The sequence below is a fragment of the Protopterus annectens genome, chromosome 3.part1, assembly GCF_019279795.1.
Source record: "Protopterus annectens isolate FY-2018-M chromosome 3.part1, PAN1.0, whole genome shotgun sequence".
Lineage (NCBI taxonomy): Eukaryota > Metazoa > Chordata > Ceratodontiformes > Protopteridae > Protopterus > Protopterus annectens.
The window spans coordinates 1,361,610,991-1,361,637,772 of record NC_056732.1 but is presented as its reverse complement, the minus strand read 5'-3'; the positions used below and the strand labels follow the sequence as shown (position 1 = coordinate 1,361,637,772).

The 26,782-nt window shown below is 38.4% G+C and overlaps 1 protein-coding gene across 1 annotated transcript in view; it reads right to left on the bottom strand.

Moving 5' to 3' along the window:
• PLEC (plectin) overlaps positions 1-25,816 on the bottom strand; it is a 1,553,583-nt gene extending 1,527,767 nt beyond the window's left edge. The window contains exon 1 of the mRNA XM_044067397.1: positions 25,665-25,816. Coding sequence (XP_043923332.1) covers positions 25,665-25,755 — 91 coding nt within the window. The 5' untranslated portion in view covers positions 25,756-25,816. The remainder of the gene's footprint in view (positions 1-25,664) is intronic.
• Between the last annotated feature and the right edge of the window lie 966 nt (positions 25,817-26,782).

Here is a 26,782-nt window from a genome sequence, read left to right as displayed (position 1 = left end):
TTTCACCTCACCTGAAATTTGATCCTTTAATGACAAATCTCCTATCAGATGATGGTGTCCACTCCAAACAAGAAACTACTAGTGTACTTGTTGTAATAAAAACATCCCTGTCATGCAGGGTAATTGGGTGGTAGGTTTTAATGATGGCTTAGTAGTAGTGGACAAAAATGTGTATGCAAGGGAACAGATGGATCCATACACAGCCTAATTTCTCCTATGCTCAAAGCATTGTTGTGACTGAGAGATAACGTACCACCTAGAGGATAATACTGGTAATGCACTTAGCCCTGAATACTCTGAGGCTACTATACAGGTGTTACCTGCTCTGTGCTTAAAAGCTAGTTTGAGTATTACACTTCACCTTTGAGGAAGTGCTAGACATTCCAAGAATCAGGACAGAAGCACCAGGACCACACTCACTTAGATTTATAGAGTCATAGACTGTTACTAGGCTAACGAACTGAGGGGCTTGTCTAAGCCTAGCCAAGTTTTCCTGAAAGAATAATGATGTCCTGTGTCCGAACTGGACATTTAGGGTCAGACATCTATAAGCTACCTCTATCCATAAGTGACATGGGTGCCAGGCCCGGTGTAAATTTCCTATTCCCCATCCACTTGTCTAGGTTGTGCTTAAACTGGGAAATATACCAATTCAGCTTCACGTGGAGGGAACCCTGTTCCATAGAAGGTGCAATCTCTGGGACTCTGGAACTTGAACATGCTACCCTGGATCACTAAAAATTCTACTTTGGGGGGGAGGGGTTACAGAGTACTCTTTAGGGGATTACTTTAACATCCAGGTAATACTTATGTGGCCAGGCTTATTGTAATATTTAAAGTTTCTGATTATTATAATATATTCAAGATGAAATTTTTGTTAATGTGTTTGGCTTTGTTCACTCTTAAAACTTTTTACTGTGAAAAATACAGTGTTATTCATGTCCATTTATTTAGATTCAAATTAATTTTAATTAGTCTCTAACAGATCCCAGAAATCTTACTTGAAACAATGTAAATAAATGTGGAAAGAATTAATGTGAACAGCTGTATTCACTATTTTGCGAATGTACAAAAAGGTACCACTAGTGATTACTGTGGAGTGCACTTTGAAAATGCATATCTGTACTGTTGGCAGTTTTCAATACTTTGATCTCAGATCCTGAACACTCTAGTTTCTACAGATCACCAGACCACTCATGAATGTAATAAAAGTCACAGGACCACCAGAATACTCAATAAAGCAATATAACATAAACAACAGGACCTAGGCCAAACTAACTTAAATGTACCAAATGAAAACTGCACTATGTGTTATTTATAACTGTAGATGTGTGAATTAATTTATTAGATGGGATTATAAAAGGGTATGCTTAAATTCTGGCACAAATATAATGAAAAATCACCAAAAATGTTAACATGTTCTCTGTCTTGCAAATTAAGTCTGATATGTGAAGCATTTTTTTTTAATTTTGTCCACAACATACACTACAACTCTTTCATCACAGGACCTCGGCAATACTGTAATATGGCATTTTACAGATGGTGACCAGAAGCACATTTTGCGGTGGTGGTGCTGCGGTAGAGTTGTGGCCTCGCAGTAAGACGCTGTCCGGTTTGATTCTCAGCTAGAGCGTCTTCTGCGTGGAGACATACGTGAATGGGCATACCTTCGTTGAAGGTTGTGCGTCAGGGCTGGTAACTCGGCACATAAATATCAACTACCAATCATTAGCGGACCGGAGTTCCACTGTGGCGACCCCTAACCGGGAAGAGCCAAAAGACACAACATAAATGACTCCTCCCCCACTACAAACATAACTAAATCAAACACTTTTCACTTACATTGCCTTTTTATGCCATGTTGTTAAACATTTTCAACAGTAAAGAAAAATCAGTACTTTATAAGCTTGGTCATTTTTCAAAGAAAAATGTATCTCAAACTGTCACAGAAAAAGCATGCTAAACTGAAAATGGGCAACAAGGAACATTTCAAATATGGCTTGAAGTATGGCACACACTATGCCCCTAAACAGACAAAATAATGAAATGAGAAGTGGCAAAACTGACTGTACTTTGTTGAATATACTAAAATTTGTGAAACCGTATTACATTTTCATGTGTCCAGTACTTTTCAGACCAAATAAAAAACAAATTAAGGCAATACCAATGAATACACACACACACATGCACACACACACACACACACACACACACACACACACACATATATATATATATATATATATATATATATAAGTTTACCAGGAAAATTCGATTGGGCACAAGTCCTATTTTCAGTTCAAGCCCGGGGAGAAAAGTTCCACATAAAACACATATTTACAATGAACAGCAATAAAAATTAAACATTTTAAGCATTAGTTTGCAGTAAGTATTGAGACAAACAGTAAAGACATTCATCATATATTTTAGAAATTATATTATTTTACATAATTCAAAGATGTGCACAAAAAACGAAGAACTGAGCCCAAAAGCGTAACCTCTTTTTTAGTGGAAGATTTGCTAGTTTTTTGAGACCCTCACTTTACTACCACTGTCTTATAAGATATCTTATAAGACAGTGGTAGTAAAACCACAGCCTGAAAAAGTAAGGGGTCTAGAAAACTAGCCCATATCTTCCACTAAAAAAGAGGTTACGCTTTTGGGCTCAGTTCTTTGTTTTTTGTGCATTTCCTGGTTTGTCGAGCTTTTTGTGGTTTGTAATTCAAAGATGTGTTAACATGTAATTGCTGGAGATACAAAAGCAATGATAATGAACATATGATATAAATACTGACATTAATGAGGGAGGATGTCAGCACAGCAGGAACAGAAATTAAAAGGAACGATATAAGCAGAAACAATTAAGGAAAATGAAAGTAGAAAGAGTTTTGATAGTGCAGAGGTTGAGATAACCTCTCTCTCTATATATATACGTAATACAGGAATGATGTTAACAATTAAAACACCACTAATTTCTCAAATGTCTGCTTACCAACAAGGCAATGGTTTCATACCACTTTATGTACTGAAGGTCAGATATACAGCAGCATTCATGTCTGTTAACCAGTGATATGCCTGGAATTTCACTTTATTAGATAGGTTACTTAAGTTAGTGTATACTGAACTTGGAAAAGTAACTCATGTTCTTCATCAGAGCTAATCCAATGTTTAAACAAAGCACATGTCTTAGTTCCTAAAAGCATACAGAAGTCTGTAATCCTTAAATATCTACTTCCTGGTTGCCTTGCCCACATACAAAACCCACACCAGTTACTTCAAATAGCAAAATATATATCAAATTATAAGAAGTACAATCTGCAACACCCATAAAACTATACTTCCTCCCTGTAATTGGATCTACAAAACAAACAGTAGGCTTTACAAACACATACATGTGTGTGTGTGTGTGTGTGTGTGTGTGTGTGTGTGTGTGTGTGTGTGTGTGTGTGTGTGTGTGTACATATATATATATATATATATATATATATATATATATATATATATATACATATAAATATATATATGTGTATGTGTGTGTGTGTGTGTGTATTTTTATAAAGCTTAAAATTAAAGCATTTACCATTTACATGACCTGCAGGTCCTGCTTCTTTCAACAAGAGGACAGCATTTGTTCTCATAATCAGCTTTTTTGCCACTTTTTCTGCCATGGCTGCTTTTACTATATAACTACTGTGATATATGCGAGTTAGCTAAAGAACTTTTTAATCGACTCTGCATCTAAGGAATGCATCACACATTATAAAAACAACCCCCTACATTGGGAGGGTTCAGTGTTTCTCCTAATGTCGGGGGGGGGTTGTGCCCCCCCCCATCTAATTACATATACCAACTCCAAGATCACACTACAGTGGGGAAAGAGACACTTTCCTTATCCCTACCTTACCCAGAAATAAATACTTTGTTTGCTTCCTTTCTGATGGCCAACTATGACAGTTCAATGTTTTTATTTATAGTGATATGCCTGTTCAAGGAAAGGGACATTTGATTATATGCTGTCAATGAATGGCCATCCAGTGGCTAAACATAAACCCAACAGCTCCAGTCTCAGCTGAAATGAGAGCCAATGAAAGAAAAAGAGAGTATTTCACCCACACAAGACATCCAGGAACTGAAGTGGAGATTGCTTTTCAAAACAGACATGAATTCAGATTACTATTTTTTGTTGCAAAGGGATGGTAGTAGGGACAGTCATCTCTAGCTAAAGCTGAACTGTATCGAAATGAGAGAAACAGGACAGACTCGTCTTTTGCTGAACTGTACTGAAATGGAATGAAGACCTTTTCACATACTGAGCTGAGGCATTGCTGCTTAAATTATACTGACATACTTAGCTAATGGTGGTGACTGCAGCAGGGACAGACTGTTGTTAAAGCTGAACTGTATTGAAATAGAGTAGCAGGACAGACTCGCCTTTTGATGAAGCCTAGCTGAAACTGTACTGAAATAGAATGAAGAATTTATCCCATGCTGAGCTGAACCACTGCTGTCTAAATGCTCTTGACGTACCTACCTAATAGTGGTGGGATGACAGTAGGGACTGACTCATCTCTTACCAAATCTGAACTGTATTGAAATGGAGTAGCAGGCCAGCCTCATGTTTTGCTGAAGCTCTGCTGAACTGTATTGAAATAGAATGAAGAACTTTTCTCATGCTGACTTGAAGTGCTGCTATTTGAATGCTAGCAAGACACCTACATAATGGTAGTGGGTTGGGGGTGTTCGAGGGGGCTGTGTAGTTAAGTAACTTGCTCAGAGTCAAGCCTTGTACCTTGGGTATCAAAGATAAGAGCCTTTGTCCTCCACACAAACTGCTACTGCCACACCTCCATTATTTTTGTCTTATTTGTATGTCAAATCATTGAGGATTACAGTCAGTTATTGTCAGTCATTAGAGTTTCACCGTATTTGTGGCTCACAAAAATACACATTGATGCAAAACGTTGTTTTGTTAAAAGTTTAAGTGATTTAGGGTAGCCTGTTCTTATCTGTTTCCAGTTTAGCAAAACATCTCTGATTTTGCTTCAGCAAGGCATTTAACCAGACAGTGCCATGGGGCAAGTGGAAGTTTTATCTAGGCTCCTCAATTGCCTCTGGACTACAAACCTAGTAACTACCTATGAACCACAGTACTTACAGGAGGAGCCATGTTCTTTGGATGAGGTCCTTCTTTTCCCTGTACTTTTGAATGTTGACAGTGTGTTTATTATTTAGCTATGAATAAATTGGACAGCATGAAGTTTACTTTTAATATTTTTAATATTAATTCATTTTTGATTTTTTTTTTTTTTTTTGCTGGCACACAGGTGTGAAATCTACTGGGTTTGGGCTACAAAATTTGTCTAGCACTTAGTGCAAATGTGTAAGACTAGGAGCTGTTTTTCCTGTAATACATTGAGAAGGATGCAGTCAACAATATAGCTATAATTGCTGGGTTTGGGAGATGTCTGTGGACAAAAATGAATGACTAGGCTGAAAAGGTTAAAAAAATCATTAGTCTATCTTTACAAGACTAGTGTGCATTTGTGTGAATTAAATAGAAATACTATATTGTGGTCATTTTTATCACAATCAGGCATGTGACATGCAAATATTTGATAGAGTGGCTGTAATTGCCAAGTACAGATATTGATGGATTATAATAACAGCCATTTGAATGATCTGTTTTTTTTGTTTGTTTACATGTTCTGAAATGGGTAGTATAGTCACTGTTGGTTCTTATATTTTTTTCACTGCTTTTGGGAAAATAGTTCAAAACTACACATTAAAAAACACCAGGAAATGTTGCTGTATTAAATGAGAAGTATAATTTAAAACAAGCAATACAATTGAATCAAAGAACACATGCATTAATGCATGGCACTAAAAATATGTGTTGGAGTCCATGGTTTGAAAACAGCCGAGGGTCCAAGGTACACTTAACGACTCTCTGGCCAGATGCATTTTCAATGACTGTAAGTTTCAATGCAATTTCAATGAATGTGAGTTTCAAAGAAGAGACACTTATTGTTGCTTCTGCCAAGTCTGTTTTTAATGTCAGATTGCTTTGTTTTGTTTAGAAGATTTTGCTTGATTTTGCTGATCTGACCAGTGTGCTTGTGCTATAAACCTTGAAATTTTTAAATTAAATCCAAATCTCTGCAATCATTTTAAAAGTAAAGAAGAAAATAGTACGCATACTGACATGTTTGAATAGTGTTTATGATAACTGGGGAGACAGCCAAGTAATGCGACTCTGGAATGGCTGGGGGTTGGGAATTGGTTCATTACCCTGTCTAGAGTTTGAGCTGGCTCTGACAGAAACATCTCAGGAAATGTTTTCCCCAGACATTCTACTTACCTGCAGCGGGGGACAATGATCTAAAAACTGCAACTTATGGGCAATAGTGCATAACAGAAAGTCAGCCCCCTCTAAGAAGTAATCAATATGCTTTATACACTGCTCCCCTGACATGCTCATAACATGAGCCAGTATTTTTTAAATAACACTTACAAGGCATGTGGACTTTTCCAAAAGCAGGAAACAAGTGTGCATGAGTTCATTTTCTACCTATGGAATAGGGTAACAGTTTTCCAAGAACTGATCATACTTAAAGCCATAAATACCAGAACAATGTCCAAAACACAGTGGATTATTTTACAATTTTTATGCAATGTACTCACTGTGCATGTGGCCCCATTAGGATGATGGGGTCAAGAATAAAACATAAAATTTCAAGTGGTACTTCTGGTGCTCTAACAAGTTTTCGAAACTCCTCTCAAAATTTCTGAGCATAGACCTGTTCTTACAGAAATAGCAAGGTGGCATATAGGATTAGAGGCTGTAGGTTAACAACATACTTCCTGTGGTACAGAGTTTGATTACCTTAGCCTTTTTTTGCCTACTGTTTGACGTTGAGAAGTCACTTAACCATACAATGCCCTGTGGCAACTGGGAAGTTGGGTTAAGCTAATTAATGGTCTCCTAGACTGCATGCCTAGTAACCGCCTATGAACCTTTAATTTTACCCAGCTACTAAGTACAACACAATCAGACTGAATCTTTAACATACAATTGTAGGAGAAAGGTCTCCAACTCACAATATGGGCTGCTCAGAGGACTATAACAAACAACTACACCCTAAATGTAATATTGTCTTTCTCCAGAGTGCATTTTCTTTGTTGTAGAATTGCATGTATTTTTGTCTGTGTATGTGTGACTTTCTGTATGCATGAGAGACAGATGCCAGTTTTAATCCTAAACTGGTTATGTGTCAATTAGATGTCCAAAAAGCACACTAGCCCATCATGAAATCCTTTGCTAAGCAGCAAAAAATTATCCACAAAATCAAATACTCCGTAAGCTTGTTAAAAGTATCTAAAGTTAGCTCACTTTTGGCTTATTAAACCAGAGTTAAGATCCAGAGTGCAATCACTGTGTTTCCAACCTGCCTAAATCCATGCTGCCAGTCCAGTAGACTGCTGTACTTGTCTATATGTTTTTGAATCTGCATTGCAACCTGGCGTTTCAGGATTTATAACAGTTAGGGTGGGAATACAAATGGTTCTGAATGACTTTGGTGTAAAAGTTGCAGGGCTCTTAAGCCGGAGAACAAACCAGGCTTCCTTCAACCCAGGTAAAATAAACATCCCTTATTCATCAGTCCCAGAGTATGATAGCACATTGTCTAACAACTTGCTCAGTGATCAACAGTTCAATGCTTTGTGATTCTATATGAAGAAAAAGTAGGCACTCTGTAGTTAATTAACCACATAAATTAAGAATTTTAAACAATGCAACAAAACATTACATTTTAATAAACGAATAAAAGCAGGGCCAGAATAACAAATATTATCTAGTGTTTCAGAGATGCTATTATGATAAAGAACAGAAACATAATCTGCTAAAAGTAAGGAATTCACTTTATCAGATCAGAAATCTCAACTAAAAATGGAGAGGCAGGGAGTAACAATGAAGCAAATTTGGTGCAATTAAGGATCCCAGCAGTATTGAAAACATTTAATAGAAGGGTTTAGTAGAATAACTCAAGCATAATTAATCAAAAGCAGAAATCAGATCCAAATGAAATTAAAAATAGACACTCAGCACATATAGGCACAGTGGTCCATCAAGAAATGCTTTCAAAATACAGACCTCACCCCTTGGGCTGACATCTGAATTCATTCATAAACTATGTAATACATAGTTTGTTTCAGAAGTGTACTTGTTCTAAAACCAAGTAAATAACAAAAATAAGGGATCACATAACACATAGGTTCAGAGATAGATTAGTACTAGGCAAACTGCCCTTCGAGCCATTTTAAGCCTAGCTAATTACCCCTTGTGAGACTCGAACCCTGCACCTTGTGTTTGTAAGACTACACCTTTACCATTAGGCCACCCTCCCAACCCTAACACTGCATGGTTAACAGGATGAAGCAGAGGGAATGGCTGTAAATATATAGGGAAACTGCAACAAGCTGGGAGCAATCAACTTTATATACACATAGTACACAAACCTACACCTGAATTATATATAACCTCCTCCCTCTTTCTCTCTTAAATACAATAAATGATACATCTTGAATCTATAAAGGCTGAGTCACAGAATAAAAACCATACAGTAACAAAACATCATAACTTATTGAACCATAGCTGTAACCACAAAAAAAAAAAAAAAAAAAAAAAAAGAGCAAAGCCAATCTCGTAAAATGATCTTTAAGAAATTAATTTGTAAAGATATTATTTTTACATTATGTAGAAACTTTCTAAATTTTGCACTAATAAAGTAAATTTGACAATCTCAAAAATGTAACCTGTTATGTTTTATAGATGGCTCTCTTTGCCACAATTATGTGATAGCCTGTCTGGAGTGAACAGGGTTTGAATTCCATCATTGTCAACTAGTATACCACTTTAATAGGTGAGGGACAGTAGTTGCAATCCTTGGATCTGTTTCACTGCTCCCAAAAAGGCCGATGGCTCCTAAAAGGATGGTCTCTAGAGTCACACCACTGACACCAGACAGGTTAAAGTAAACAATAACTAATTTACCAAATTCAACAAAAATTCTGCTGCCTAAAGGGAATATACACTGATTTTCTGGGTATGAATTTTAGACACCCATACCCAAACTATTACTACTGCATATTGACCATTTACAGTTTTGCCACACAAAGCCCCTTACTCACCACTGTCTTTGTGAACCACAGTATCTTCCAGTGCTTTATGTTCACGGTAACTGCCATTCAAAAAACAATATTCACACACACGCGCGCACACACACACACACACACACACACACACACACACACACACACACACACACACAAAATTATCTGGAAGACTGTCAGAATTCTCTAACTGCTCACAGCTTTCTTTTTGGCAAAATAGTATAGCCAACAATCTAGATTTAGCCAGATATAAACTATAAAAATTAAATATTACACTGGTAATGTGTTTGGGTGATCTAGCTTCTGGTGGCAGATACCCCAGCATTTTAAACCTGTAGTGCTATATAATACTCTCTTCTCAGATAATATTTAATAGTACATAAATAAATAATGAATATTAGCCACAAGATCTTAAACATGATCTCAGAAGTGGATAAATATAAAATTGGCTTAAATAATAAAGATAACACAGTGCTGACACACATTAAGAAGTTACAGCAATATAAAGAGAATATAACAGTCAGTTGTTCAAACAGAATATTTAAAAAATAATCTGATTATTTACAATTAAATAAACATCCTAGCAATATATTACTAAATAAATACTAGATCTAAGTATTCTAAGTTAGTAAAATTATGAAAAGCAGAAGACAAATAGCAAACCTTCACAGAAATGGTAATCAAGACATCTTAAGCAAGAACATGACCCTGTTTTCATCTCTAAATATACACATCTTAGCTCATCTTTTCTGTTCCCACAGAAACTGGGGAGGGGGTTACACCATATTACATCAATTCTTTCTTCAAAGAAAAAACATTTCTTCTCAAAGTAATCCATCCACAACTCCTTTTTCCTCATTTTTGCATATGGGGTTGGAGTGTCACTTCAGCAGTGATAATCATCTAGAGCCAAGGTATACACCAATTCTGCTTAACAATGACTGCTTCCCAGTTCTGCCCAGTAGCCTATCTGAAAAACATTGTAACTGCTTTTTTATAACTTTAAGTTTCCGACATAGGAAAAGAATGTTAAATTTAAAATTTCAGTTATAAAGCTCCATATACTTCTTTACATCTCCTTTTCACATTAAAAAGAAATATCAGATGTTCGCAGGTAACCCAGCCACTGGGGATGCACAAGCCAGTGCATTTCTTCATGCCTGTCCCAAGCCCGGATAAATGGGGAGGATTACATCAGGAAGGGCATCCAGTGTAAAACCACTGCCAAATAACATATGCGGACAACAATATAGATTTCCATACTGGATCGGTCAAGGCCAGGGTAAACAACAACCGCCACTAGTACTGTTAGCCAACAGGGTGCTGGCAGAAACTCGGCTACTGTTGGCCAAAGGAGTAGAAGAGGGGGGGGGGAGGCATGCCCAAAAGCAGAAAGAGAGGAGGAAGGTTAGGAGTATAGTAGTGAGGGTAGGAACTTTGAATGTTGGCAGTATGACTGGTATAGGGAGAGAGCTAACTGATATGATGGAGAGAAGGAAGGTTGACATATTGTGTGTGCAAGAGACCAGATGGAAGGGGAGTAAGGCCAGGTGTATGGGAGGTGGGTTCAAATTGTTCTATCATGGTGTGAATGGGAGGAGAAATGGGGTAGGGAGTTATCCTGAAGGAATAGTATGCCAAGAGTGTTTTGGAGGTGAAAAGAGTGTTGGATAGAGTAATGTTTATGAAGCTGGAAATTGATGGTGTAATGATAAATGTTGTTAGTGCATATGCTCCGCAAGGTGGGTGTGCAATGGATGAGAAAGAAAAATGTTGGAGTGAGTTGGATGATGTGGTGGTGAGTGTACCCAAGGGCGAGAGACTGGTGATTGGAGCAGATTTCAATGGGCATGTTGGTGAAGGGAACAGAGGGGATGAGGAAATGATGGGCAGGTATGGTGTTAAGGAGAGGAATGCAGAAGGTCAGATGGTAGTGGATTTTGCAAAAAGGATGGACATGGCTGTGGTGAATATGTATTTTAAGAAGAGGTAGGAGCATAGGGTGACATACAAGAGCAGAGGAAGATGCACATAGGTGGATTATATCCTATGCAGGAGGGCCAGTCTGAAGGAGATTGGAGACTGTAAAGTGGTGACAGGGGAAAGTCTAGTTAGGCAGCATAGAATGGTGGTGTGTAGGATGACATTGGTGATCAAGAAGAGGAGAACAAGTGTGAGAGCAGTGCCAAGGATGAAATGGTGGAGGTTGAAAAAGGGTGATTGTGAGGTGGAGTTCAGGGAAGAATTAAAACAGGCACTGGGGGGCAGTGAAGAGGTACTGAATAGCTGGGTAACTACAGCAGAGATGGTAAGGGAGACAGTTAGAAAGGTGCTTGGTGCGACATCTGGACAGAGGAAGGAGGACAAGGAGACCTGGTGGTGGAATGAGGAAGTACAGGAAAGTATACAGAGGAAGAGGCTGGCGAAGAAGTGGGATTGTCAGAGAGATGAAGAAAGTAGACAGGAGTATAAGGAGATGAGGAGCATGGCAAAGGGAGAGGTGGAGAAGGCTAAGGATAAGGCATATGTAGAGGTGTATGAAAGGTTGGACACTAAAGAGGGAGAAAAAGACCTGTACCAATTGGCTAGACAGAGGGAACGAGCTGGGAAAGATGTGCAGCAGGTTAGGGTGATAAAGGATAATGAAGGAAATGTACTCACAAGCGAGCAGATTGTGTTGAGCAGATGGAAAGAATACTTTGCGGGGTTGATGAATGAAGAGAATGAGAGAGAGAGAGAGAAGGTTGGATGATGTGGGGATAGTGAAGCAGGAAGTGAAACAGATTAGCAAAGAGGAAGTACGGACAGCTATGAAGAGGATGAAGAATGGAAAGGCTGTTGGCCCAGATGACATACCAATGGAAGCACGGAGGTGCTTAGGAGAAATGGCAGTGGAGTTTTTAACCAGATTGTTTAATGAAATCTTGGAAAGTCAGAGGATGCCTGAGGAGTGGAGAAAAAGTGTTTTGGTACCTAATTTTAAGAATAAGGGTGATATGCAGAGCTGTAGTAACTACAGAGGTATAAAACTGATCAGTCACAGCATGAAGTTATGGGAAAGAGTGGTGGAAGCTAGGTTAAGAGGGGAGGTGATGATTACTAATCAGCAGTATGGTTTCATGCCAGGAAGGAGCACTACAGATACGATGTTTGCTCTGAGAGTGTTGATGGAGAAATATACAAAAGGTCAGAAGGAGTTGCATTGTGTCTTTGTGGACTTGGAGAAAGCATATGATAGGGTGCCTAGAGAGGAGTTGTGGTATTGTATGAGGAAGTCAGGAGTGTCAGAGAAGTATGCAAAAGTGGTACAGGATATGTACGAGGGTAGTGTGACAGTGGTGAAGTCTGCAGTGGGAGTGACAGATGCGTTTAAGGTGGAGGTGAGATTACATCAAGGATCAGCTCTGAGCCCTTTCTTATTTGCAATGGTGAGGGACAGGTTGACAGATGAGATCAGACAGGAGGCCACATGGACTATGAAGTTTGCAGATGACATTGTGATCTGTAGTGAGAGTAGGGACCAGGTTGAGGAGACCCTGGAGAGGTGGAGATATGCTCTAGAGAGGAGAGGAATGAAGGTCAACAGGACTAAGACAGAATATGTGTGTGTGAATGAGAGGGAGGATAGAGGAATAGTGAGGCTGCAGGGAGTAGAGTTGGCAAAGGTGGTTGAGTTTACGTACTTGGGATCAACAGTTCAGAGTAATGGTGAGTGTGGAAGAGAGGTGAAGAAGAGAGTACAGGCAGGGTGGAATGGGTGGAGAAGAGTATCAGGAGTGATTTGTGACAGACGGGTACCAGTAAGAGTGAAAGGGAAGGTCTACAAGAGGGTAGTGAGACCAGCTATGTTGTATGGGTTGGAGATGGTGGCATTGACACAAAGGCAGGAGTCAGAGCTAGAAGTGGCAGAGTTAAAGATGTTAAGATTTGCACTGGGTGTGACAAGGATGGACAGGATTAGGAATCAGTATATTAGAGGGTCAGCTCTGGTTGGACGGTTTAGAGACAAAGTCAGGGAGGCGAGATTGCATTGGTTTGGACATGTGCTGAGGAGGGATGCTGGGTATATTGGGAAAAAGATGCTAAGGATGAAGCTGCCAGATAAGAGAAAAAGATGAAGGCCTAAGATAAGGTTTATGGATGTGGTGAGAGAGGACATGCAGGTGGTTGGTGTGACAGAGCAAGATGCAGAGGACAGGAAGAAATGGAAACAGATGATCCGCTGTGGTGACCCCTAATGGGAACAGCCGAAAGAGAAGAAGAAGAAGATGTTCGCAGGTCACATGAAACACACGTATTCCATTTTAAAACAGAACTGAAACACTGCTTTACAAAATATGTCAACATTCTGAAAGAAGAAAGAAGAAAGGCTACATCGTATTTTTTGGATGGCACAGTGGTGCAGAGGTTATCTTTGTCACCTCATAGCAAGAGTTTCTCCTGCTCGATTCTCAGCTGGGGTGCCTTCTGTGCATAGTCTACATGTCCTCCCTGTGTTCATGTGGGTTTCCTCCCATGTTCCAAAGACATGTGTCTGGTACGTTTCTTCCTGGCCCTCTGCTGAAAATGGGCTCCGTCCCAGTCAGACTTTCCCAGTGAACAAGTGCTAAATAAATAAATCAGATTTTCAAACATGACACTACATTACACACACATTTATCAGTGTTAGCTTTTCCCAGGATACTACCACAGTATTTTGTATGACATCTTACAAATTCTCCATTTTGTTATACTTTGAAAGTTTATACTTCTACAAATCTAGTTTTATTGACAAAAAACAAGTTTTTTTACAATAAATAACAATGGCCATTATAGCCTGGTCACAAATAAATATACCATATGCATTATTAATTTTACTTCAGGTGGCAAAAAAAGTATATATTTTTCTTTGCTAGTTTGATGGTCAGGATGAATCCCAGACCAAATTAATAAGAATAGCCAGGCTCTGATGAAGTAATTAAGAAGGCTTTCTAGCAAGAAATGCAATCCAAAGAAGAAAGTGTTGATGATATTCGCCAGACTTATTCAATCATTTGGGAAAAGGAAGTGGAACAATGCTGAAAGGATAGTGGTAGTAATATATGGTACAATTATAAAACACTGACTTTTTTATAAACTGATCAGGTGAGGTTTAAACATTCTGCCTTTCTGTGTTGTAGACATGAAGACTACAGATGAAGTCAGAAAATGATGGAAAATAATGGTAGGAAGTAGCAAAGTCTGAACGGGAAGGTTCAGATTCATGGTAGGCTTGCTACACAATGGGGCAGGCTAGTGTTAATGAGAAGGTTCGGATTCACAGTAGGCATGCTATACGATGGGGAAGGCTAGTATGAATGAGAAGCTTTATTCACAGTAGGCATGCTACACAATGGGACAGGCTAGTGTGAATGAGAAGTTCGGATTCACAGTTGGCATGATACACAACGGGGCAGACTAGTGTGAATGACAAGTTCAGATTCACAGTAGGCATGCTATACAATGAGACAGGCTAGTGTGAATGAGAAGGTTCAGATTCACAGTAGGCATGTTATACGATGGGGAAGGCTAGTATGAATGAGAAGCTTTATTCACAGCAGACACGCTACATGATCGGGAAGATTAGTGTGAACGGGAAGGTTCAGATTCACAGTAGGCATGCTACACAATGGGGCAGACTAGTGTGAATGAGAAGGTTCAGATTCACAGTAGGCATGCTACACAATGGGGCAGACTAGTGTGAATGAGAAGGTTCAGATTCACAGTACGCATGCTACATGAGTGGGCAGACTAGTGTGAATGAGAAGGTTCAGATTCACAGTTGGCAAGCTACACAATGGGGTAGGCTAGTGTGAATGAGAACTTTCATTCATAGCAAGCATGCTACACAATGGGGCAGACTAGTGTGAATGAGAAGGTTCAGATTCACAGTACGCATGCTACATGAGTGGGCAGACAAGTGTGAATGAGAAGGTTCAGATTCACAGTTGGCAAGCTGCACAATGGGGTAGGCTAGTGTGAATGAGAACTTTCATTCATAGCAAGCATGCTACACAATGAGGCAGACTAGTGTGAATGAGAAGGTTCAGATTCACAGTAGGCATGCTACACATTGAGGAAGACTTGATAAGATAATGTCCTCTTTCCAACAGTCTGTTCATATATTCACATGATTATGACTAGGGAATGCCTCAGTACTGGAAGTGGTTGTAATTTATACAAAGTCAAAACTGCAGAACATAAACAATTGCCAGACTCCCACAAAAAAAAAAAAAAAAAAAGAATCACACACCCTCTCATCCTGAACACATTTTATATTTAAATACTGCTGTTTCATGTTTATAGTAAAGTTAATCGTAAAACCAATTCCTACTGCGGGACCTGCACTAGTACTGCACCCTCTATTCCTGCAAAAAGACCCTTGTACCAGGGCAGGCAGCCCATTTAGTCACTACTTCACCTCTCACATCAGTCATCAACTGACATTTGTAGCCTGAATATGTGTCTGTAAGACATAAGTAAATTCATTCCTATTCACTCAGCACCTCTTTAAGACAGAGATAAAACGGCTATGTCTGTCATCTGCTGACTTAGATGGTTGTTTGAAAATAAAGAGAAAATACAGTCTGTTACACTAGCTCTAACAACATAGTAGCTTACAACATGCCAAACCCACCTTGCTACACTTTTAAGAAGATCCTTTGCTAACAGAGAACAACAAAATATTCCATGTTTCTCAAAGTGATGACAGTCATTAACAGCAACAAATGCAACTAAGACTTTGTGGACTTGAATGTAACCAGTTTTGGAATGGGGCAGTCTATCACCAAACAACTTGAAACGCCTAGTGATGAACAGGTCACACTGTTTAAATACCAACAGGTTCCTAACACCTGACAAATATGGAACTTTCGGATTCTAAAGGTGGAGAAAATATTAGCCATATCAAAAGAAATCAATGTCCAGGTTGAAAAAGTTGCATTACGGGGTTGCAGATGCATACCCTATCAATTAAATAAAAAAACAAAAACATAAACATATGCTAACCCTACCACAATAGCCGGGTATAGATAAGGAGTTTTTTTAGGAATAAGATAAGGGTAAATATTCGATTTTCAAAGTAAAGTCATCAACTGCATCTCTGATATCAAAAACTGGATTTATAATAATTTGCCACTGGATTATACACTGTTTTACTATACTTAGAGCATACAGAGTGACAAGAACTGTATCACAGCTTTTTTCAAAATCAAAGATGGGTACATGTCTCAGAGACCAAATGCTGAGGGTAGCTACAAAGTCTTAACCATCAGAAAAGGCACAGCAATCAGCTTATTTCTGGTTTATTTATTTAACATTTGTTAACCAGGTAACTAATCTAGTCCCAACACCCTTTTCGTCCACAACCTGGGCCACTTGGCATAAATAACAGAACTGAAGGGTGTCAGAGCTCCAGGCCCTGAAGGCTTCTCCCCCCTTTCTTGATCTTCCACAAGGACAGGGTTTTCCTTCACACCAACCCCACGTTTATGCCCAAAGTAGTTAATGATAAGGGAAGAGTACAGGGATGTTATTGTTCCTGGATGAAATACCCTTACTTATGAGGTGGGCCATGTAGAAAGCCTTCCATACAACTGATTCAATGTGGTGATCAAACGTCAGGTTGCTATCAACCTAGGTGCCCAAGTCCCTCACGACTGACTGCGTACTTAGTACATTGTTGTTATTGTGATAATTAGTGGGGATGCCATTTTTCCCCAAAGAGGATAATGATGCATTTCTTGGCATTCAGTTTGAGGCCATGTTTCTGGCACCAGTCATTAGTTTGGATAAGGCCCTTTTGAAGGATGTTCACATCACTAGGGTAATTTGACGGTGCCCAGGTTGCAGTCATCTGCAAACTTGGTAAGCCACAGGCAAATGGTTTTGGCTTGCACCTCAGAAATGTATTCAACAAACAGTAGAGGCCCCAAGACTGATCCTTGGGTGCATCGCTTGTTACAACCCTTTGAGTACAATGCTCCCTTTGGCATGTACCTTGCTAAGCACATGCAGCAGCTGGAGAGACCAGAGAGGTTCCTGACCAGGAAAATCCAGGGTCACAAACACCTGTCCTATACAGATAGGCTAAAAACCCTGTCCCTGTACTCAGTCTCATACAGACTGCTCAGAGATGACCTGTGTCTGGCATACAAGGACATCTCAGACTCAGCCTTGACGGAGTTGCTGCATATCCGTAAGTCAAACTCCACTCCGCAACCCGCACGCAAGGCCTCAGCCTGGTCTGTGACATTAATAGAACTTGTTGGCGGGACAGATTTTTGTCTCAGATTCCCCCATCTGTGGAACAGACTCCCTCTACATGTCAAGCAGAGTACTTCTCTAGCCCTCTTTAAAAGAAACCTGGATGACAGGATGGGAAACAAAAAATACACCCTTGGGATACCATCTCCGTCTCTGGTGGACAGGGGAAACAGGTGCTGACATGTGTGAATGGGTGAAATTCTTGGCTAGGCTTATAAGGGCCTCTGGGCCAATAGCCTAGTATCATCCTAAGAACATATGAACACAGAATCACACACAAACAGAAATACATGCACAGTAACTGTTATAATAGCTGCATACACAGTACAAGTATATTAAATAAGAAACATTAAAATATACAACTACTACATAATAAACTACATTTAGCTAATTTCTGTATCTTCACTGCTATGAGGCAGACCACAGATGAAATACGGCCTATACAAATCTTCAAATCATACATTATTGACTTAGTGCCCACATATCATTCTTAGGATATTAACCTAGTTTTTCTATAGCATCTAGCAAAAAAAAAAAAAAACAAGCATACACAACCACAAAATTAGCTTTGCTATGAATTACCTTTAACATAAAACCAGAATTATAGTTACGTTTGTGGATAAGGTGGTACAAGATTAAATAATAATCTACAAGCAAAATTAAATATTTATACATATTTTCAAAAAATAAAAAAATAATAAATGATGTTGAGTCTTACTGTTTTCGTGTTTTATTCATTAAATGAAACTAAAAGCCAAAAAACAAAGCAAATACTGCACAAATATACCAATACAATGCAAAAATAAATACATCTAATTATCTGCAACGTCTGCTGTGAGCTGGCTTATCTTTTTAAACTGTGAAGAGACTACAAAAGTGTGATAATTTTTCATCAAAACAGGACAGAAGGTATTGATCATTTAAGACTATTTTCAGTTTGTTAATCGGAAATGTCAGGAAAATGGCAACAAAGGTATAAAAGTGTTTCACATTCTATATTTGCCAGAACTAAAAATGTGGACTTAAGACTGCAAAACAAAAATACAAGCGGAATGAAGTTTCTCATTTTCCTTTTGCTAGTGATGGTGCAGATGCAACAACATTCCTATAAACCTGGCTTACGGCTTTTTCTCCAGGCAATAGTGTAGTTAGGAATGGGTTATAACTCTGTGTGTGTTTGTGTGTATGCGTGTGTGCGTGTGTGCGTGTGCGTGTGTGCGTGCGTAGAGTAGGCTCTCAGGCAGTACAGAGACTCCTAAAGATACTTTCTGATCTTCAAACACAAATGTTTAAACTGATCAAACTGTAGTACTAAACATGTGCACTGTTCTCTGTAGATGTAGATTCCTGTTCACATGAAAACTCAAAAGTTCATGTAATCTTATAAATTAGTTATTCATACTGGATTTGAAAAGATTTTAAACTGAATACATTAATGACGTGTAAATATGCTGATGTGGTTTAAGGCAAGGCATTGTATCAAGACTTTATATTCTCTTCTACATGATGCTGTGACATTTTTTTCAACTATTTGGATCACTTGTCTGCGTGTTGCTAATACCCTCTTATCCGCTCTCATTTTAATCGGACTCTGCTTTAACCAGCCGTAGCAACAGACAAAGAAGAACAACACTTCCACATCCTCTGTGCACTTCTGAACGTCTCAACTTATTGTTTTACTCTTAAAATGTTAAAATATTGAAAGAAAAATAAACTTGCAAGTTCATTTTTGTTTCAATATTTTAACATTTCAAGATTCCAAAGTGCCAGGTTGATAAGAGTAACTTATTGTAAAGCTTTGTCTGATCAACCAGCCATTCATTTATCCAGCCTAAGGTCTGGATGCATCAAGACCGGATAAGAGGGAGTCTACTGTAAAGAAGATTCAACTTCAACTAGTGTGTGCTTCCCTACTTTCATTAGGGGATTTACAGTTTGGAAAGTTTTTAAAGAAAGTATTTCTACCACCTATTACTTGGTGGAATATTCACTATATGTTTTTTATTAGGTGCCTAAATTCTAAGGAACTCTAAGGAATCTTAGATCTTCCACACAGAGAAGTTTCCTCATTGTTTGTTTTGGTTGGCATCATCACTTTCAGACTATATTGCTGAGAAGGCAGTGTATTCTTAAATCCTGTGTTGGATAACTAACAGGAGTACTATGGCTGAAATTCATAAAGATTACTATGAGTTGTACAAGAGCTGTACACGTCACAGTAACCTTTTTGAATTCAGATACAGAAAATCAGTCATGTGCATTCTTACTTAGAACTGCCTCCAGCAAGGCATCTAAGTGCCTAGCAATTCATAGACTTGCTCAGCCATGTAGATTAGTATGGCTGCTCCTACCACATCTTGATAGTGAACATGAACAGAAGGTCATCTTTAGCCAGTTCTTTTGTGGAAATATCTCTCACACTGTAGACACTGACAATGAGAACAAAGGCCCTTGAAAACTAAGTACATTGAGCTAAAAGTCTAATTAAGCATTTAATTAAACATTCAATTGGTATAAAATTTGAATATCAAATGGCACATAACTCTTCCTGCGTCTAATAGGAATATGGAACACTACTCGGAAACACATGTTAAAAAAAGAGAGAGTGAGAACAATAATGGACAATACAAGCACAGTATCACACTGCAATGCAAAATTCTATCACACAATTTACTATGCAAGGTTTGTGCCCTTTTTTTTTTAATTATTGCTGTCACTACTGCATTGGCCAATGGCCATGTGGCATGGTTTCCTTGTACTGGACAGCTTCAAAAATCACTTGCAATGAGGGGGATTCAGAAAATTATGAGAAGGAGTAAATAAAGCCAGAAAATAGGGACATACCTCCAAAAATAGGTACATCATGTGCAGGGGTAAAGCAGGTGAAAAATATGAATGTTCCTCAAATATAGGGGGGGACAGGTAAGAGATCTCTAAGCAAGTGATGCATGATGTGGCAGTTTGGGAACCTGTGCAACACTTACTTACCACTTCCTGATATCATTCAACTTTTATCTCTAGTGTTACAGAAAAATCAAAAATAAGTAGATAAAAGGCCCCAAACTAGGACACTTTTTAAAATGTTGGTATCATTAACTTAGAACTTCTCAAAATAATTTCCAATTTTGAAAAGGAAGGAGCAAAAGTTTGAGAACAAATTAGGGATGTCCCACCAGAATCAGGTCAGAAAGCTGTCAATTGTTTACTAGAGCAACCAGTAAGATATGCTATAGCAAATCCTCATTTAAAAAGCACATCTATAAGTATTATTTAAAAACAAATTTATAAGTATTATTTACATACATTATTTGTAATTCATACACTCTGAAAATGTGGGATTAATGAAAAAAATGAGAAGAAAAAACAAGGAAAGAAAGAAAAGAAAACCTGTAATTCTTTTAATATTTATATTTAAATATTTGATAAATTATTAACTTTCCTTGTTTGACTCTTCCACTACAAACAATAATCTACTACTGCTGCTTTTACAGCATACGAGGGTAATACCCCCCCCCCCACTTTCTGCATTATTAATGACTTACTTATATGAAATTGTTTTATGAAATTAAAACATACAATTGGTGTGTGTTTTGAGGGATTACTCCCCCCTCACATGCTGTAACAGTAGCATATATTACCATTCTTATAGAAACACTTACAAACTAGTACAAAAAATACAATAAAAACATACATACGACGACTTAATTTCTTATAGTAAACTCCAACTAATAAGTAAAATAAAATGGAGTACTTTTACTCTTATATTGTGTTTGTAATCTATTACTGATTATATAGCATGCAAGGGGGCTGCCAACCTCTCAACCTTCTCTACATGCAGCATTATTTTACATAATTATATGAAATTAAAACTGAAAATAGATGTAGAGGGATTGGGGTAATTATATGAAATTAAAACTGGCAACAGGTGTAGAGGGATTGGGGTAATTATACAAAATTAAAACTGACAACATATGTACAGGGTTGGGGTTGCAGCCCACTTCACATGCTATAACAAAAGCAACAAATTAGCATTTGTAGTGGAACACTTGCCTATTACCAGAAAAGTAACACAAAAGGTAAAATTAAGCATTCAGACTTGACTTTTTATCATAAATTCTACTTTTTATTGTAATAGTGCATATGTTGATGTATGCATGTATGTTTATCCTTGTGAGGATCTTCTACTCTGAACCCAAAACTGATAAATACAAGCCATTTATTCTAATGGTCACTAATGCACTACTTGGTCTAATGGTCACTACTGCAAATCAGCAAGTCTCCACACAAATCTGCACAAAAGTCAGGGGTTACTGCTACAAACATTACCAGAATTACCAGAATGGGAATAAAGAAAAACCTCTAAATAAACTCAAATGAAAGGAAACAGGTGGTGAACATGGTGTCCCAAAATGGCTTACTTAACAGAAAGGTTTTTAGATTCTTTTCAGAAACATGTATTGCCAGAGCATTTTTGAAGAACATCAGAAGAGTCTTAACATGTAATGTTCTTACCTTTGATGCCAGCAAGATTACAAATCTGTGAGTTCTATTCCCACAGCAGGTGTTCAGATTTATTTTGAAGTACTGACAGTGAAATGTAACATAAGGAAGTGGTGAACTTCTGAGGTTCTATCCTTCACATAATATCTTAAACCAAGGTCTCATCTACCAGAATTGTTGCTAGCGCAAGTGAATGTAAAAGAGACATTGTACTTATCAAAAAGAGTAAGGGAATCTGTTTATTCTACTGACCAAATTTCACCTAGTCAATACGAGCTATGCCTCAGGTCTCCCCTAAAAATATGACATGCCTAATGGGACTAACCTAGTCAAGAAACATAATTATGTGGAATCCTTGGCATTAGACCTACCCACCTAAAAGGTCACAAAGTCAACTTGGGTGTCTTTATCCTGGCCCAAAGGTGAGCAAAAAAATCCCAATGACAGATAACAGCTAACAAACCTAACACATAATTTAATATTATAACAGAACTAAGTAAAACACATTATAAAATGTTTGTCAATGAAACTTTAAACTAAGTCACAAGTTTTGCAAGTCAGACTCAACATGTAAACACCCTAAAAGGTTTGTGCCATAACTTGCAGGGATTGTAATTACAGACTGGTGGCCCTTAGACCACCTCACTTAACCATCTAGCAGCTACATGCAAACCAAAATGTCCTACACCCATGTAGAGAAACAAATCTCCCCAACAGCTACTGTACCACCACTATGACAGCCACAGTAATTCTGTAGATCCAGCTTGATTAATCCAATTTATGAAATCATCACAACAGCGGGCATTATGAGGCCTCCATTAGCTATGAGTATTCTAACAACTGTACAGATGATGTTATTTGAGTACTGCAATAAGTAAGTCAGAACATAAGTGCATCTGGTAACATATCAATGCTAGAAGGGTCCAGACAGGTTCAACACTGGGTAATGATGTATAGATGGTATCACATCAGCTTTCTAAAATGAGCCCTCTGTTTACCATAGCAGTTTGATTTTGTATGTGACGTTCACCTCTTGGCATTGGTCTATTTAAAAATGGCAGTACAGTGCTCTATCATTGTTCCTTAATGCACACGTGACCAAGTCTTTCTTCAGAGAGCTTTAAGCCTGCAACAATTTGCTTTACACCAAAACCAAATTGGTGAAGGCAGGAAAGTAATTTATTTTCACTAGTGGGTTTCTGCATCACTCATTTCTTGGCCCATGGATGTACAAGTTGAAAACAAAAGTCTTCTTCTCACTAAGTTTGTAAAAACTACAAACTGCATAACATTGTTCTCTTCTCCTTTCATGTAATAATTTTCCAAGTAAAGTTAGCCATAACCTATATCCTGATGCAAAATAAATAAATAAAGGCTTGGCCTAGAGTGCTAACAGATGTAGCATAATAAATTATGGAAATTAGGTTGTCCTTGTCACCTACTGTAGGAAGGGAAGGTCACTTCAAAAAGATTCCATTGTTAAGGACTTTGGTGAAGTCAAAGCCAAAGAGCTCACCACTGACCAACAGTTAGCCGGGATGATAGGAAAAGCTTTCAATATGACTCAAATGGTACTGAAGGGGATGTACTGGCCACTTGAAGAAGGCCAGTGTTTCACTGTATACATCACCCATTTCACAAGAGAAAGTATAATGCCCTCTACTACAGTTTCTAGGCTGAACTGGAGAAGATTCAGTCATTCCTCACTAAAAGGATAGATGAGGTCAACAACCCAAGTTAATCAAGCAGGCTTCAGAAAGCATAATCTTCTCTTGGTATCCCATCACTTCCTGAAGGGGATTTACGGCTTGTTCTCTGGACACGGACAACCCTCCCCTGTTGGAGCTTCCCTGCTTGAAGCAATCTGATATGAGGGCCAATCAACCATGAAATATCATCTAATAATATTAACACAACAAATCTGTCGCTCAGCAGACTGACTGCTTTTTGAACAAACTTTCCCTGCCCTTAAAACAACACCAATCTCTGCATACTTAAAAAGAACTTTCAGGAGTGTATGCATGGGTACAGATAACTTTCAACACTGATCAGCCATCAAGTTTCTAAATGTCATTAGACTATAATCTTGCTACTGACAACCTAGATGCTACACCCTGTCAACCTCTCCTCTGCAGTTCATCATTAACCCCCATCTACTTAACTTCATATGAAAGGCAATGCTATTTAAATTTAACCTTCAAATCAGATTCCCTGTTATCACTCTCTGCTGTAGTCTTGCATCAGCATCAGAATGCCCAGTCCTAGTATCCATTACAGATGCAACATTGTGTAAATGCTGTGGTATCTGCAACACTATGCATAGCATCATAAGGAGTCAGCTGCTGCCAAAAACATCATGCTACTCAATGCCACTCATATTATGCTTAAAGCAGGCTATTACTATTAGCTGGTGTAATACACACCTTCATACTGAAAGGGCATCCTGTACATGCATAAGAAATGTAAATACTACCTCCACCTCAAAGAAAAAAAATAAGAGTTGATTAACAGCGATTACTCATAAGCATTTTACCTTTAGTTAGTTTTTGCTCCCTGAAAGATTTTGTTGCTGTGTCTCCAAAGTAATATTGCTTTCAAAAATCGGCTTTTTATTCTATAGAATGAACATCTAGTTGGAAAAATGGCAGGTGTGCAAAAATGTTTTGGAACGCTAATCAATATGGAAATAATCATTCTGTGCTTAAATCATAATTCTGACTGGCTCTTTAATTTGGAGTTATAAAAATGACCCTGTGGTATAAAGAAGCTACAGCAGCAAACCCTCAGAAACTGGACACTGCTGTAAAATTCCAGCTGCATGGCACCTCTAATAAACAGATTCTCTGAACATATGAAATTAAATATGTACACATAAAGTTACATTTAGCTCAGTGTACATTACTGGGGATTAAGACTGTATTAATACTAAAACATAAGTGGAATCATTTCTACCTTATTGTAACACTGTAGCATTTTCTACTGTGATGTGTAACAACTCATTCCCCTTATTCTGACACCACAGTAAATGCAAATAGGAATTAGCATGACATATCTTATCTCCTGAGTCCTCATATAAGCATTTATGCTGTTTGCAGAAAAAAAAACTTTAGCACATTTGAGCACACCCAAATAAACGCTGTGAAGGACAAGCTTAGGGTTAAGGGGCCTATTTCAAAACTGCAGCAGCTACTTTTTCAGTAATATATTTCACAACCTCCTGCTTAAATTCTATTTCTGGACATCTGGTAACACATGTTTCCAAGAGCAATGTGTACTTTCACAGGGCTATGGGCAAATAGCTTCTAAGATAGTATGCACACACACACAAACACACACATATATCATGACTAATGATTATATATATCCAAAGCACTTAACAAATAAAACTGCTACTGTTTTGAGCAGTTACTCTGTTAACACAACTAGTTAAGTTGGCACCCTTCTGTGCCCAATTATGGACATCTATTCTCCATGCCAGTACAAAGGTCTTCTCCTAAAATATACCCATAAAACTCAAGTCAGCTACACAGATGCCCATATCAATAAAAATCTTAGCAGGACTGTGGGAACTCCGATCTGTTTTGCTATCTATCCATTTCCCAGAATAAGCACTGCAGACCACATGTTCAGTGGACTTGAAAACTTACATAGCTGTTTGCACAGAGATTATTATGGATATTGTTTTTAAATTGTGCTATGGTTCACTGTACCTTTGTACCTCTCCCTGACGTCCTCATATGCTCGGATGAAGTCTTGCTCTTCAGCCCCGGGAGGCAGTTCCCTCAGGCTGTAAGTGGCCATGCTTCAGCGGCAGTGGAAAGAGGGGACGGTGCACACTTTGTACAACTGCAAACTCAGAAAGGCTTCACTGATCACTGTCAGACATTCAGGAGAGCAGCCCTCTCTCCCGAGCCTTCGGTTAACACAGTGGCATTCCAGCACATGAGCGACCGCCTCTTAAAGACACAGGCATCAGCTACCACAGTCACTGGAGTCGGGACGTGTGTGTGTACTGTGTTTCTGTATTTTTCGAACATGAGGAGGTTTATTATGTTATTTGTGTTCGTCTATGGGCAAAAACGGATTCTTAATGAATTGTACAGAGATACAGATTGGAATTCGGAGCCAGAGGAATAAAAAATGGTTTAAATAGTGATGAAATCAGGGTGTTGACAACTTACTAGTCCAAAAGAGAAAGATAGGGCTTAGTATGACGGTCATAGTACATTTTACATGCGCGAGAGTTTGGCGCCAATATGCGAATATTCAAAAACAATATCCCCGTGCAGGTTGGTCGAGCAGTGCTTGAAAATGTAATTCCTAGGCCACCTATGCCACAGTAAATCATTAGATGACACGTGTAGGGTACTGACAGAGCAAATACCAAGAGTTCAGAAAGCAAACGTATAAAACCAAATCAGATGTCAGTGGAAATGCGACAGTAACACCTCCATATACAAAGGTATAGGGTAGAGTAGTAGTAAGTACTGTTTCATGATCATTGTGACTTACCTAACTTATGGGGGGAGGCGAGGTAAATAGCAGGTACCCTGGACAACTACTGACTACTTGTGATAAGTATAAATATCACAGCAGGTCAGTACATTATGATGTTTGCTTAAGGGTCACCACCTGTCCCTCCTTACGCAAGGCAGACTCAGTTTGGACAGTTGTCGCATGTCTCTCAGTTGTACCTCGTTGCCAGGAATGTTCCTCGTTTGGGGCTTAAAACATTCATGTTCCTCGAAATTCCACATTGAAAGGATATGTCACACATTCAGTGTTAGCAATTTTTTAACTGATACCTATAGTAAATAGAGCTGAATCA